We start from the raw sequence: 15,061 nt of genomic DNA on the forward strand, positions 1-15,061 counted from the left end.
ACCCGCAAAAAAATGCTAGTGGTAGAACACTGGCTGAAAGTTGGGAGATCTGTCTCTGCTGATTTTGATGACCTTTGGGCAACTCTGCGCCTTAGTTTCTCTAACTATAAAATGAGTTTAGTTCTCGTCCTGCTTCTAGATAGAGGATTTTTGTTGTTGGTGCGATTTTATTATTTATTCAATCTGATCCTTCATCATGGGCCCTATGACTCTTATCTCGGGCTCCCTTTCCACAGATCTGGTTCCCATCCCCCACATGCTGGCTAAACAACACACCCTGTAGAGGGCCTCATAGAGGGCTTTGCCGCAACTACAGGGTGGCCACAGCAGCTGAAAATTTTCCACAGAATGGATCCAGTGCTAAGCATAGTATCATGCACCTATACATCCTAGCACTTAGTAGGTTGAGGCAGGAAAATCATTAGCCTGGGCTACACACAGCCCCTGCTTTAAAAATATAATAATAATAATTTTGGCGGTGATGTTTAGTGGAGGCCTCCAAAAGTTCCTTTTTTAACTTTTGGTGATATTTCAGGCCTAACTTCTCTTCCCTTCTTCTCTTTTCCTTGCCTCTTTCCTTTTACTCTTTAGTTTACCCTAGGTGGATTTGAGCATTTGCAGGCTCTCAAAATACAGAAGCGGGCAGAATTGGGCCTACCTCCACTGGCTGAGGACAGCATCCAGGTGGTGAAGAGCATGCGTGCTGCCTCCCCGCCCTCTTACACTCTTGACCTTGGCGAGTCTCAACTGGCACCACCACCCTCCAAGCTGCGAGGCCGACGTGGCTCTCGAAGGGTATGGGCTAAAACAGACAGTAGTATAGGGATAATGGCTAGCCAAAAGCCCAGACTCTGTTATAGGATAAGACAATAAATGACCTGGCTCATGCCCCAGGTTGGCCCTGTGACCAACACATGAAACCTCACAGTCTATACTTGGGCTTTTGTCCCCTATCTCTGACACATTCCTCCATTGTCCTGATGGAACTAGTTGATAACATATTAAGTAGCCGTATCTCACTTCAGAATCATTGGCTTGGACCTCAGTGATTCTTTAGCATCCTAAAATACATTAGGGTAAAATCCTGGCCATAGGTCTCTTCACCAATCCTGTTCCTAGTATATTTTCTTAACAGCAGGTGGTTTGCTGTGAGCCAGCCACACTCTTCTCTGGCCATGGACTATAAGTTTACATTTGAGAGATGATTGGTTAGGGTTTAGGTATAGAGTCCTAAAAAGGTCAAAACAAGTTACACTGAGACCCAGCCATGCTCTAGTGACTCACCTTGCCTGACTTGCTTGAGTTCACCAAAGGTAGCTGGGCCAGACAGTCATGTTTGGCAATTCTAGCTCCATTTTAACCTTTAGGTTTTGTTTTATAAAGTAATGCTTACTCACTGTAGAAAATGTGGAACAAATATAAAAATGTGATGAAGGGAGAAAAGAAAAATCTCCCACAATCTTAACAACCAGATGCTGTAACTGTAAGCTTTTTGGCCTATTTCTGTCCAATCTTTTTTTCTTCCCACAATAAGATTTAAAATTCCAAACTTGATTCCCTCTGCCTAGCAGCAAGCTTCTGTCATCCTCTTCCTCAGCCAGCCAGCTGGTGTGTGCTCACAGAAGGCAAACTAATTGAATGTTCACCTAAGCAGATCATATTTAGGAAGGAAAGTGCTGAAGCAGAAAAGAAAAGAAAGCACCAATATTTTCTGAAAGCTAAGTAATCATGACTTTGAGATTACCTGTGCTCTGTCCCCTAGCCAGTAACTTAGTTATCTAGAATTCAGCCCAGTGGACTATAGGAGTAAGATGGGAAATGGGATGTTTTCCCAGATATTGGGTTCCAACGCCATGCTTCCTGAAAGCCTATAGACAGGGAATGGCTTCAGACAAGGATGCTCAGAATGAGACCTCTGCATATTTTTCTTCTCCCAGCAACTCCTCACTAAGCAGGATAGCCTGGACATCTACAATGAAAGAGATCTCTTTAAGACTGAGGAGCCAGCCACAGAGGAAGAGGAGGAGTCTACTGGCGATGGAGAATTAGACCTGTTAGAACAAGACCCTCTGGTGCCACCTCCACCCTCACAGGCACCCCTGTCTTCAGAGCGAGTGACCTTTCCTAAAGGCTTACCTTGGGCCCCAAAGGTCAGGTAGGCACTAGGGCCCCCGATGATATAATAGCACCAAAGGTCCAAGATGAAGTAGTCTGTGTATTCAGTGTTTATTAAGCTGGTCTGGTAGTCAGAACTCCTGTCTGTGTTTGAACCCCCATCAGTTGTTTGGTGTCTTCCCCCACTGCTCCAGCCCTCAGATTCAAGTGAAGAACCCTGAAAAGTTCTTTCTCTCAAAGTTTGCTCTTCTTCCCTTCTCTGGAATTGGTCGCTCCACTGACCTCTCAGACAGAAGGACATTGAACACTTCTTGGAGATGAGCAGGAACAAGTTCATTGGATTCACCCTGGGGCAGTAAGTGACTGGATGGCTAACTGACCATGGCTATAAAGTGGCTCCTAGGAAGGCATCCTCAGGAATCCTCCCACTGGTTGTTATATGATTTAGAAGCCTTTATTACTGGGATCTTACCTGCAAAAGTGCTGTTGGCCTACATACCCCTTTAAGCAGGAAGCACTCATTCCTAGACCAAGTGAGTCTTCAGGCACTATACACATATCCGGAATACATTCATATAATTGTTTGATTGATTTATTGTGCTGGTCCTGGAACTTGAAATCAGGACCTTCCAACCACTAAAATTCAACCACTTAAGCCACAGCTCCATTTCTGGCTTTTTTGGTGGTTAATTAGAGATGAGTTTCACTAACTTTTCTCTCTGGGTTGGCTTAGAACCACAATCCTCAGAGCTCAGCCTTCTGAGTAACTAGGATTACAGATGTGAGCCACCAGCACTTTATTGTTATTGTTTATGTCGTACAGCAGGAGGGGGGACCTAAAAGCCTTGCAAAGAATAGTCCAGGATATGAGGAGAAGTAGATGCTAAAGAAGCATAACCTTTCTAACTTTAGGGTATATGGGTAGTTTTCTCTCTTTTTGTTAATGCTAGGGATTGAACCCAGGGACTCATGCATGCTAAGCAAGTGATCTATCACTGAGCTATCTACCCAAACCATTTTGTTTTGAAGTTTATGATCTGATGTGATATGATATGATGATATGATTCTGGCCTTTCACAGGGACACAGATACCTTGGTTGGATTACCTAGACCCATCCATGAGAGTGTTAAGACTCTAAAGCAGGTAACCAGGGTGTCTCTCAGGCTTTGGGGTATCGAGCCATTAAGGCAAGTTAGATTACCAGTATCTTGGGTCTTGGAGCCATCTTCATCTCCCTTGAAGGCCTTTTGGTCAGTTAAGAAAAATCTACTTCAGATACATGAATTGTTTTTTCCTTTCTTCCTCTCATTCCTTTTCCCTCTTTCCATCCTTCTCTTTCTCTTCCCATTCCTTGCTGCCTTTCCTTTTACTCTTTCTCATAGATCCACTAACTTCCAAAAGCCCGGGACTGGGAAAGAATCTGCCCTGCCTCCATTCATGTGTGAGCACAGAGTACAGGAGTCACTACTCCATATACACACACACACGTGCACACATCAAAACTCTCAGGGCAGAAGTCCAGGGACAAAGGCCTGCCCTTAGTTTCCCCTTGTACTTTGTTTGAAAGTAAATGCTTAGGTCAACATTAATATACAGAAACACTGTTTGCAAAGTACAGGACTGCTGATGTGATGGCGAATGAGGCTCCTACCTGCAAGATTTTATATCTGCTAGGGTGACAGACGCATTGAAAAACACTTCCTTGTGAGAAAGAAACGTGGAAATGTGATTGAAACCCTCACTTCTTGTTAATGTCTTCTTATCTTTGCCAGCACAAGTATATCTCCATTGCAGATGTGCAGATCAAGAACGAAGAGGAGCTGGAAAAATGCCCTATGTCTTTGGTGAGCCAAGGGATTCTGCACAGGAGGGAAGAAGGGAACTGCAATGCTGTCACAGTATATGTGCATACACTGAGTCAGCTTGTTGGAATTTTACAACATGCCAGACTAAGGCCCTGCTTTCTTGCTGTATTAAAGTTGGGGAAGAAAGCCATGTGTTGATGGCTCATACCTGTAATCCTTGCTACTCAGGAATTTGAAAGCTAAATATCTTAAATATATTTGTAATTTGAAGCCAGACTGAGCAGGAATGCCTATGCCCGAGTCTTTTTTTTTTTTTTTTTTGCCAGTCTTGGGGCTGGAACTCAGGGCCTGAGCGCTGTCCTTGGGCTTTCTCAAGGCTAGAACTCTACCAATTGAACCACAGCCCTCATTTCTAGCTTTTTTTTTTTTTTCCCTATGTATGTTCAAAGCCAGCCCAGGCACAAAAGGACCTGAGACTCTAGAAAAAACGGGAAGTGGGGCTTGGCTCAAGAGTAGACAGGAAGTGGGGCTTGGCTCAAGGATAGGGTGGTAGCCTTGAGCCGAATAGCTCAGGGACAGCACCCAAAGTTCAAGCCCCATGACCCACAAAAAAAAAAAACAAGGAATTTGAGGCAAGTCTGGTCTCCATAGTGAAGCTCTATAGGTGATCGTGACTGGTCTGTCACCTGACTACCTAGACTAAGGTAGTAACTGTAAAGATAAGGAAAAGTGAATACATTTGGGTCAGATTTTGAAAGTATAGCTGACAAGACTTGCAATTCAGTTGGTTGTGAACAGAGGCAAAGAATCAAGAATAAATTATCGCCAGGCACTGGTGGCTCACACCTTTAATCCTAGCTATTAAGATACAAGAATCACACACAGTTTGAAGCCAGCCTACACAGGAAAGTCTGTGAGACTTTTTTTTTTTTTTTTAACCAGTCCTGGGGCTAGAACTCAGGGCCTGAGCACTGTCCTTGTGTGTTCTCAGGGCTGGCACTCTATCACTTGAGCCACAGTACCACTTCTGGCTTTTTCTGTGCATGTGATACAGAGGAATCTAACCCAAGGCTTCATGCATGCTAGGCAAGCACTCTACCACTACGCCACACTCCCATCCCTGTGAGACTCATCTTTAATTAGCTACCAGAAAACTTAAAGTGGTACTCAAAGTGATAGAGCACTAGCCTTGAGTATAAAAGCTCAGGGACAGTGTCCAGGCCCTGAGTTCAAACCCCATCATGGACAAAAAAAGTTTAAAAATTTTTCAAGTACCATTTTCTGAGATGAGAAGGAATATCAAGAAACCTGCTTTGGTTATACTGAGTTTTAGATGCCCACTAAATAGCTACTAGGTAGAGGGCTGGCTTTGAGAAATTTGGGAGTCATTTCTGTATAGATAATGTTACAAGCTATAGAAGTGGCTGAGAGCCCCCCATGAAGAGAATAAAAACAGAAAAGGATGGAGCCCAGGACAAATCCCTAGAAAACCAGTATACTAAGGGTGAGGGATTAAGTTAGGAAAGGAGGGGAGGAGGCATGACCCAGATGGTAGAGCACCATCCAGTGAGAAAAAGCATCAGATACCAGGTCTGAGTACCTGATTTTGAAAAAAGTCAAGAAAGGAGCCAGATAGTAAGAAAGATACTCAGTGAAGTTGGAGGGAATCCAAGGCACTGATATATCATAAAAGCAAAGAAAGGCTTTTAATAAAGGACTGCTACAGATGTGGCTCAACTAATAGAGTGATTGCCTGTATGGATGAGGCCCTAGATTCAATTCTCAGTACTGCAAAAGAATCTACTGGACAAATGCCACTAGTAGCACATGGTAATGACAGATGTTCACTGAGTTTGGCAACATTAAGATACTTGGTAACATTGGTAAGAGTAACAACTGAAGTAGAATGTCAAATAGACAACCTACAAGTTTTATTGGGAAGAGAAAAATAGGATAGCCGTTAAAGGAGGCTGTAGAGTCAAGGTAAAGTGTCATAACTGAGAGGTGAAAGTATTTTTTAAGTTTTTGTCCTAAGAGAACCAGGAAAGGGGCAAGCTACAGGAATAATGCGTTATTCCACAAAGTAAAAAGATATGAGACGTTGCACCAAAGCAGAGGGCTAGTCTGTGGCCCAAGCATAGCTGGGTCAACCTGCATGGCAGAAGCAGACAGTGGCTCTGGTGGGGCAGGTGTTGCAAAGATGAAGTATGTCTATCTGGTGTCTGATTACCTCTTTTCCCAGTCAAGTGTGAGTCAAAGTTAACAACTGTTGATGTGGGATAAGGGGTTCAGTTCAACTCAGATCCATACTGTACGAAATGCTTCTGTGTTAGTGTCAGTTCCAGTATCCCAGGTGGAACATTAGCCTCAATTAAACCCATAGGTATCCAGAGTGTTTCTAAGTGTGATCAACAAAAGTAGTCTGAGCCAACTCCTTGATGGGAGTGCTGATTCCTAATGCAGCATGTAACATGGAAAGAAAAAAATGTCTATTTAGCCGGGTGCTGGGGGCTCATGCCTATAATCCTAGCTACCCAGGAAGCTGAGATCTGACGATCCTAGTTTAAAGCCAGCCCAGGCATGAAAGATAGTGAGACTCTTACCTCCAATTAACCACTAGAAAACCAGAAGTGGCACTATGGCTCAAGTAGGAAAGCACTAGCTTTGAGCTGAAGAGCTCAGGGACAGCACCTAGACCTAGAGTTCAAACCCCACAAAAAAAAAAAAAAAAGGAAAATGTTAATTTTCTAGGGACTAGTGGCTCATGCCTATAATCCTAGCTACTCAAGAAGCTGAAGTCTGAGGATTTGAATCAGGAAAGTCTATGAGATTCTTCAATTAACTACCAAAAAAAACCAGAAGTAGAGCTCACGTGGTAAAGAGCTGGAGTTGAGCAAAAATGCTCACGGACAGTGCTCAAGCTCTGAATTCAAACCTCAAGACTAGCACACACACACCCACAAACACACAAATACAGATTAACTGAAGATAATAGGAAAATCAGAATTATATATTAATTGGGACTTGAAGCTTTGGAAGTCATTTACATCAATCCTCTGATTCTATTAAAGAGGAAATTAGGACTCAGGGGAGGTTACTTATCTAAGATCATATAATCAGTCATTAGCACAATTAGGATCACATTCTAGGTCTGACTTCCTGCTTAGTGTTTATAACATGCTACTCCTCATGGCCAAGAAAATGGAAAGTAACCTGGTCAAACTGTGTTTCCTGCCATAGGGAGAAGAGGTGGTACCAGAAACACCATGTGAAATCCTCTACCAGGGCATGCTGTATAGCCTTCCCCAGTACATGGTAAGGAAATGGCTGGCCCTTCTCTGCTGCAAATTGAGTAGATCATTTGAGCTTGTTTCATGAGGCTTTGTACCTTGGGCCAAGCACTGACACAGATTCTGAGCTTTTCTCAGGGCTCCTCTGAAGATGCCATTTCCTCTAGCCCTTCTTTGGGAGGGGGAGACAATTAAGGTGAGATTTATAAAGGAGTGGGGGCTTCCTCCCACCAGAGGCCTTCTGAGATCTGCCATTGTCCCATCCTATATGGCTTCCCCATGGGAAGGGTTATGACGCTGATGGTCAGAGTTAGCAGAAGAGAAAAAAAGGGATTTGGAAAACTGGGCTTATTTGCCCCCCCCCCCCCCCATCTTTTTTTCTGTGCATTGTTCTTGCTCTTTGGAAAGAGAAGTCCCCTTTTGGCCTCCTTAGTCTCACAGGCAAACCTCAGGACTGTTGCCTGTTAGCACTTCTGACAGCTGGAGAGGAAGAACATTTCATTGGGCTGGTGAGATGTGGAGGAATCACTTTGCTGAGTGGGATAGATCGAAGTGCATTTCCTCCTTTTCTGCCTTCCAGATTGCTCTGCTTAAGATTCTGCTGGCTGCTGCCCCAACCTCCAAGGCTAAGACAGACTCTATCAATATCCTGGCAGATGTCCTGCCTGAAGAGATGCCGTGAGTGCTTCCGCTGGGGCAGCAGCTGGCTGCTAGTGTCTTGTCTGAAAGACAGCTCTTCTTTCCCAACATTCCATTTTCCCTGCAGGATTCTCTATTGTGTTTGTTTGTGTAGCTGGAAACTGATGGTCTGGACTGTGAACTCAGTGCCAGTGACTGGTTGATGCGTATGTGGGTAGACATTTCCATGGGATGACTTTGACAAAAACTCAGCAACTTTTTTCCAGACGGATTTATAAGTGGGAACTCTGGAGAGTTCCCTAGAATGTATTATTTCCCTAGAAGTTCAGGTTTGTCTCCCTACATCTTTTGTTTTCTTGATCTGAGACTGGAATTCAAACTCAGTTCCTGACAATTTCATTCATTGGCTAGCACTCTACCAACTGAGCCAAGCCTCCAACCCTAGAAGTTTCTCAAGTTTCTCAAGTCTCTTGTGTTTATTGTTTCTTACCCAAATCCCCACGGCCTTGTAGGCTTCCTTTCCACACCGCTCTCTACACTGCTGCTTCCTCTCCATTGTAGTGTCACTGTTCTCCAGAGCATGAAGCTGGGCATCGATGTGAACCGGCACAAGGAGATCATTGTGAAGAGCATCTCTTCCCTGCTTCTACTCCTTCTCAAACACTTCAAACTCAACCATATCTACCAGGTAAGTAGCAAGTTGCATCTCCTCAAACCCTCTGGGTAAACAAAGATCCTTATAGACTCACTGAGCATCCTTTGGCCTTTTCTTTGCCCTCATTCAAGAGAATCTTAACTACTTGTTCCATAAGTTTCCACTGGAGTTATAAAGTAGAATGCAGGGAACTGTCTGGAAAGGTACATATGTCTGTATTCTTTGTAAGTTAGTTGAAGGTTATAGCTAGGAATTCTTAGAAATTTTCTCATCCAGTTTTTTTGGGTTTTTTTGTTTTTCCTGTCATGGGATTTGAACTCTGGGCCTAGGCACTGTCCCTGAGCTCATCAGCTCAAGACTACCACCCTGCCCCTTGAGCCACAGTACCTCTTCCAGTTTTCTGGTGGTTATTTGGAGATAAGAATCTCAGGACATTAGTGCCCTACAGCTAGGACACTTTGAACCATGATCCTCAGATCTCATCCTCCTGAGTAGCTAAGATTACAAGCATGAGCAATTGCGACCGGCTTTTTTGGCCAGTTTTGAAGCAATGCAAGTCAGAGTTCAAACCTTCCAGAAAAAAGCAGAGGGAGGGGAAAAGTACATCGACCATACTTGACCTGAGCATGAAGCATTTTTCTCACATTCATGACATAATTCTGAATAAGGCCCAGTTTTAGCTCTTAGGAGTCTTGAAGTCTTGCAATAGATACAGCCTTCAATATACAATTGTAGATTGCTAAGCTGTGTGCTGCAGGTAAGCATCAGACATCATGGAAATACCTAATTGACTCTAAGGTAGAGAAATGACTCCTGAAGAAGCAAATATTAGCCAGGATATGGGGGTTGTCTAGGAAGGAGGCTAGGAAGCCATTCAAGTGAAAAAGCTAATATGTGAAAGTCCAGAGGGGAGAAAGCAAAGTACTCTAGGAAACTAATTAAATGTTGCCTGAAGTGAACGTGATAGGATTGGCTTGATTATTCATGAAGCCACAGGGGTTGGCAGAGAGCTGATTGTAGAGTATATGATAATACACAACTATTGAGCACCCTGTTAAGCTTGGGTAGAATGCCAAAATTCTCTTACCTCTATAGGTAGGTTTTAATTTTTCCCGGTTTTATGATGAGGGAATCATGGTTTTAAAAAATCATAGCTTGGGGCCGGGAATTGACCTACTGGTGGTGTGCTTGCCTAGCATGTACAAAGACCTGGGTTCAATTCCTCAGTACCACATACATAGAAAAAAGCTGGAAGTGGTGCTGAGGCTCAAGTGGTAGAGCTTTAGCCTTGAGAAAGTCCAAGGAGAGGGTTAATGCCCTGAGCTCAAGCCCAGGACTGGCAAAAAAAAATCATAGCTTGGGAGCACTAGCCAAGGAGTGAAAGTGGCAGGTACCAAGTTCAAGTCCCAGTCTTAGACGAAAGAAAGAAAGAAAGAAAGAAAGAAAGAAAGAAAGAAAGAAAGAAAGAAAGAAAGAAAGAAAGAAAGAGGAAAGGAAAAAGAAAGAAAGGAAAGAGAGGAAGGAAAGAGAGGAAGGGGAGGAGGGAGGAAAGGGTGGGGAGCGGGGTGGGGGGGTGGAGAGTGGGGGAGTCAACCCTACATTTTTTTTTTTCTGCTAGTCTTGGAGCTTGAACTCAGGGACTGGGCACTGTCCTTTAGTACAAGGCTAGTGCTCTGCTATTGGAGCCACGGCACTTCTTCTGGCTTTTTCTGTGTATGTGATACCGAGGAATCTAACCCAGGGTTTTATGCATGCCAGACAAGCACTCTATCACTAGGATATATTCCCAGCCTCCCTACTTTTTTTTCTCATAAAGGACCCAGTTTACTTTGGCTAAGGACTTGGTCTTGTGGGCATTCCCAAGATGAGCAACAAGATGAGAGGGGGTGGGGCAGTGGGTAGATACTTCTGTCCATGTGGGAAGACCCCAGGGAGAAGAGAAAACCTCATTCCTGCCTAAAGAATCTGTCCATTTTCTTATTAAGAAGTCAGAATCAAGCTTGTGTAGAAAAGCAGGAGGTCCTCAGAGGCTCATCAAATCTGTGTCCATGCCTCTATACAATTAGAGTAGAATTGGAGCTGTTGCTCAAACTGGTAGAATGCTAGCTTTAAGCAAAAGAAGCTCAGGGGCAGCACCTAGCCCTGAGTTCAAGCCCACTACTGACAAAAATAAGTAAATACAACAGCTAGAGTAAGTCTCTACTTAGTACATCCAAAGACATCTTTGAATGTGGTAGGTAGTATAGGTATTCACACAGCTGCCAGTGTTTGCTAAGTAGCAGCAGGGCTAGAAGAAGTAGGGGTAGATCGGAAGCAGTAGTCTCAGTAGAAAGAGGAACAGGGAACTGTGAAAAAGATGTGTGTGCAGATATTTCTGTAGGTGGGCAGTATGTGGATTGATAGCCAGTGGCAGGTGGGCCCCAGTATGGCAGGGTGGATGGGTCTTGTTGGAGACTGGACATGGCTCAAACTGAAAATAAGTTTTCAGTTGTAATAGTCCATGTGCATTGTCTCCCCTGTCTGGGAAGAGGCTTTCCCCCTCATTTCCAGGGAGAAAAAAAATCATCCTAAAAGAAAAGTGGTTATAGCACAAGCTGACACCCTACCTCTAAACACATATTTGTTACAGGAGCAAAGAGAACCTCAGCTTACTACCATAGCTACTTCTTGCTCATTGTGCAGAGCTAGAGAAATTATACCATCTCAATTCCTTGCCTTTTCAATTCTGTTTCAGTACTCTCCCAGCATTCTAGTTTCTAAATTTGGGACACACTTTTTGTGGTGCTCTTCAGTATATCATGACCAAAAGCCAGAGTGACTGACCACATGACACTACTCATGTGACCACTTACCCCACACGTCTTCCTGGACACAAACACCATCTGGATTCAGGAAAGCCAAATAGAGTCCCTATGTTGTCCCTATCTCATCTAAGACATCTTGAACTCTTCAATACAGTATTTATTGGTTGAAGGGTTCTTTTTCATTCATTCAGTAAAATTCTGTTACTCTAAATTTTAGGGATAATGTGGAATATCATAGAGGCTGAGCTGGAGCCTACATTGCAGAGGTTCATTTGTTTACTATGTGCTGACTGAGTGACAAGGGCAGTTGCTAGGAGTAAGCTACACCTGTCCCACTCTATCAATCACAGTTGAAACATGATTAACCAGAGGTTTGGTATGGAAAAAAGCTCTCTCAGAGAGGCTTCCGTTCCAGTTGAGCTTAGGAATAAATCTCTCGGCAATTCTTTCTAGTTATTTGGAGCGTTTTACTTTCTGGCTTATCTGCTTTGTGCTTTTGGTCAGGAGTTTGCAACATATTGTCCCCCTCCAGGGAGAATGGACTGACTGAGGATAAATGTCCCCATTTTCAGAGAGAAGAAGTCTGATAACACAAGTAGGCAATGTCTAGTCTCAGAAATAGACATTAGAGGACCAGGAGGTTGGCCTAGTGGTAGAGTGAATGCTTGCCTAGCATGCATGAAGACCCAGGTTCGATTCCTCAGTACCACATACAGAGAAAAAAGCCAGAAGTGGTGCTAAGGCTCAAGTGGTAGAGCTCTAGCCTTGAGAAAGCCCAAGGACACTGCTCAGGCCCTGAGTTCAGGGCCCAGGATTGGCAAAAAAAAAAAAGGAGAGAGAGGAATAGATATTATATTTGTATTTCCCTCCCTTTTTGAATACATAAACTTCATTCCCCTCCCAAATAACAACCCTACCTGCTTTGATTTGTTGATTCAGTTTGAATATGTCTCTCAACATTTGGTATTTGCCAACTGCATCCCTTTGATCCTGAAGTTCTTCAATCAAAATATCCTGTCCTACATCACTGCCAAAAACAGGTATGGCATCTGAACAGGTTTATTTCAAGGGGCTATGTTGGGGCGATTGAGAGAAAATATATTGTGTCATGGGGCGGAGAGTTTGGCCCATTGGTAGAGTGCTTGCCTAGCATGCACAAAGATACAGGTTTACCCCATACGTAGAAAAAGCTGGAAATGGTGCTGTGGCTCAAGTGGTAGAACTCTAGCCTTGAGAAAGCCCAAGGACAGTGCTCAGGCCCTGAGTTCAAGCCCCGGGACTCGAGAAAGAAAGAAAGAAAGAAAGAGAGAGAGAGAGAGAGAGAGAGAGAGAGAGAGAGAGAGAGAGAGAGAGAGAGAGAGAGAAAGAAAGAAAGAGAAAGAAAGGAGGGAAAGAAAGAAAGGAGGGAAAGAAAGAAAGGAGGGAAAGAAGGGAAGAAATATATTGTGTCTGTATCTTTTAGTTCTCCTGGTATCCCTTGTCCCTCCTTTCTTAGATCTTTCCCTGTTAAAGTTAATTTCTTTAGAGTGTTAGCTGATAGGACTGAGATAGGGAGAATGAGGTTTGAAATTAGCTCAGGCATAAAAAACCAAATCATTTTTGAAGACAGAAAAATGGGGGTAACTGGTAGTTTCTGTTCTCACTTGCTCACTCTTCTGAGTACCTTTACTTCCTTGTTATTAAATACTATGTTACTTTACAAAAAAACCTGAAAAATATTATGACATATTGATGTTGCAGTGATTAAATTTCTATGATAAAAGGAACTGTTGTCAAAAGACCAAGATTTTTTTGTTGTTGTGAAATAGCCTGAAAAACCTGAGCAAGAGCATCAGGCCCTAAATTCAAGCCCTGGTACTACCCATCCCCCAAAAAAGAAATTACTAGCCCAAATTTTGTAATGTACCACTTAAGGAGAGAAAGAGGGAGAAAGAAAAAAAAGAAAGAGGGAGAAAAGAAAGAAGAGGGGAGGGAAGAAGGAAGGGGAAGAGGCACGGAAAAAGAAAGAAGGGACTGGGAGCATGGCCTCGTAGTAGAGTGCTTGCTTTACATGCATGAAGCCCTGGGTTCGATTCCCTCAGTACCCCATTAAAAAAAAAAAAGAATCTGGAAATGGTGCTGTGGCTCAAGTGGTAAAGTGCTAGCCTTGAACAGAAAGAAGCTTGGGGATAGTGTCCAGGCCCTGGGTTCAAGCCCCAGGACTGGCAAAAGAAAGAAAGAAAGAGAGAGAGAGAGGGAGGGAGGGAGGGAGGGAAGAAAGAAAGAGAATAGTCGTTTATCAAATAACTTCTGTTGCCATGCAATGACTTATTTCTCCTCCTGACTCGTGCCTGCTTTCTTGTGCTCATGAGCCTGAAGCTTTCTTTCAGTCCCCTGCTGTTTAGGACCATCCAGTATTACTATTCTTGATCTAGAATTGGTCATGTACAGGAGGCTGCCCCTATTTTTTTTGAGGGAGGGGTCATGAGGCTTGAACTCAGCTTGGGCACTGCCCCTGAGCTCTTTAGCTCAAGGCTACTGCCCTACCCCTGGGCCTGGGCGTTAGCCCTGAGCTCTTCAGCTTAAGGCTACCGCCTTACCCTGGAGCCAAGCCCCATTTCCCGTTTTCTAGAGGTTAATTGGAGATAAGTCTCAGGTCCTTTTGTGCCCAGGCTGGTTTTGAACATTGATCCTCAGACCTCAGCCTCCTGAGTATCTAGTATTACTGGTGTGAGCCACCGCTCCAGGCAAGGCTGCCCCTATTTTAAGCATCTTTAGGGGAATGGCTTCTGCAGTCATTCCCCAGAGCTCTGAGCTCCTATGAGACACATGGAAAAGGTCTTCGTGTCATGTCACGTCCCCAGATTGCTATTTAGTGGGATGGACTTGGCACATCTCTGCAAACAGTGTTTGTGTCATGCATGCACTTAAATTCAGAGACACAAACTCTTTGCATTTTTATATTATTTTATGTTTTTGTATTTTGTGTTATTTGCATTTTTATGTGTTCCTAAAAGAAAGGAAGAGAGCTCAGGAGGTAACAGGTTTTGTTTGTGTGGGGGGTGGGGATTATGCTTCTAACTCTTTTCACAACTGCTGAATGGGGCCAACCTGGAAAACTTCCTTGATTAAAGGGAGGAGACTGGAGCTCCAGTTGCTCAGTACCAGCACCCTCAGTTTCAGCAGAGGTCACTAAGCAATTTGGAAAATGGATGTAGCCTGCTTGAGAGAAATTACTCCTGCCCTTTTCAGTGGCAGCCATTTCCTGCTGTTGCCATTTACCTAAAGCCTGACCTTATCTCTGCATCTTGCAGCATTTCTGCCCTGGATTACCCTTGCTGTACCATCCTGGATTTGCCAGAGCTTACTACTGAGAGTCTGGTAAGCAGATGGGGATTTAGTAGCCTTTGGAATTGCCAGGTGGCAGAGACTGGCATTTGCTTTTTCATTTCTGCCTCAGCCTCATAATGCTGGGGTTTGGAAGTCTCAAATCAATGAAGGCATATTGGCAAGAGCACAGAGACAGTAGGGATTTGAGCTGTTGACCCACTTGAAAAAGATTTGGAAAAGCTGAGCTTAGCATCTTGCAGAGAAGAGGAAAGAGCCAGTGAAACAACACTGAGGAGGAGAAAGAATTTAGGAAGGTAATATGAGCAGCTACACTAAATGACAGGAATCGCGCGCGCACACACACACACACACACACACACACACACACACACACACACAAATGTATCTGTATGTTGTGCTACAGGGATTCACTTCTCATTTTC

The 15,061-nt window shown here is 43.8% G+C and overlaps 1 protein-coding gene across 4 annotated transcripts in view; it reads left to right on the forward strand.

Annotated features, from left to right (window-relative positions):
- Strip2 (striatin interacting protein 2) overlaps nt 1–15,061 on the forward strand; it is a 45,847-nt gene that overhangs the window by 17,772 nt on the left and 13,014 nt on the right. For all 4 annotated transcript variants that reach the window (XM_090333285.1, XM_090333284.1, XM_090333283.1 and 1 more), the window contains 10 exons: nt 592–795; nt 1,938–2,155; nt 2,405–2,470; nt 3,196–3,259; nt 3,889–3,960; nt 7,162–7,236; nt 7,792–7,889; nt 8,412–8,538; nt 12,249–12,349; nt 14,603–14,669. In XM_090333285.1, the coding sequence (XP_090189411.1) occupies nt 592–795; nt 1,938–2,155; nt 2,405–2,470; nt 3,196–3,259; nt 3,889–3,960; nt 7,162–7,236; nt 7,792–7,889; nt 8,412–8,538; nt 12,249–12,349; nt 14,603–14,669 (1,092 nt within the window). The remainder of the gene's footprint in view (nt 1–591; nt 796–1,937; nt 2,156–2,404; nt 2,471–3,195; nt 3,260–3,888; nt 3,961–7,161; nt 7,237–7,791; nt 7,890–8,411; nt 8,539–12,248; nt 12,350–14,602; nt 14,670–15,061) is intronic.

The sequence above is a fragment of the Megascapheus bottae genome, chromosome 5, assembly GCF_031878675.1.
Source record: "Megascapheus bottae isolate mThoBot1 chromosome 5, mThoBot2.hap1, whole genome shotgun sequence".
Classification (NCBI taxonomy): domain Eukaryota; kingdom Metazoa; phylum Chordata; class Mammalia; order Rodentia; family Geomyidae; genus Megascapheus; species Megascapheus bottae.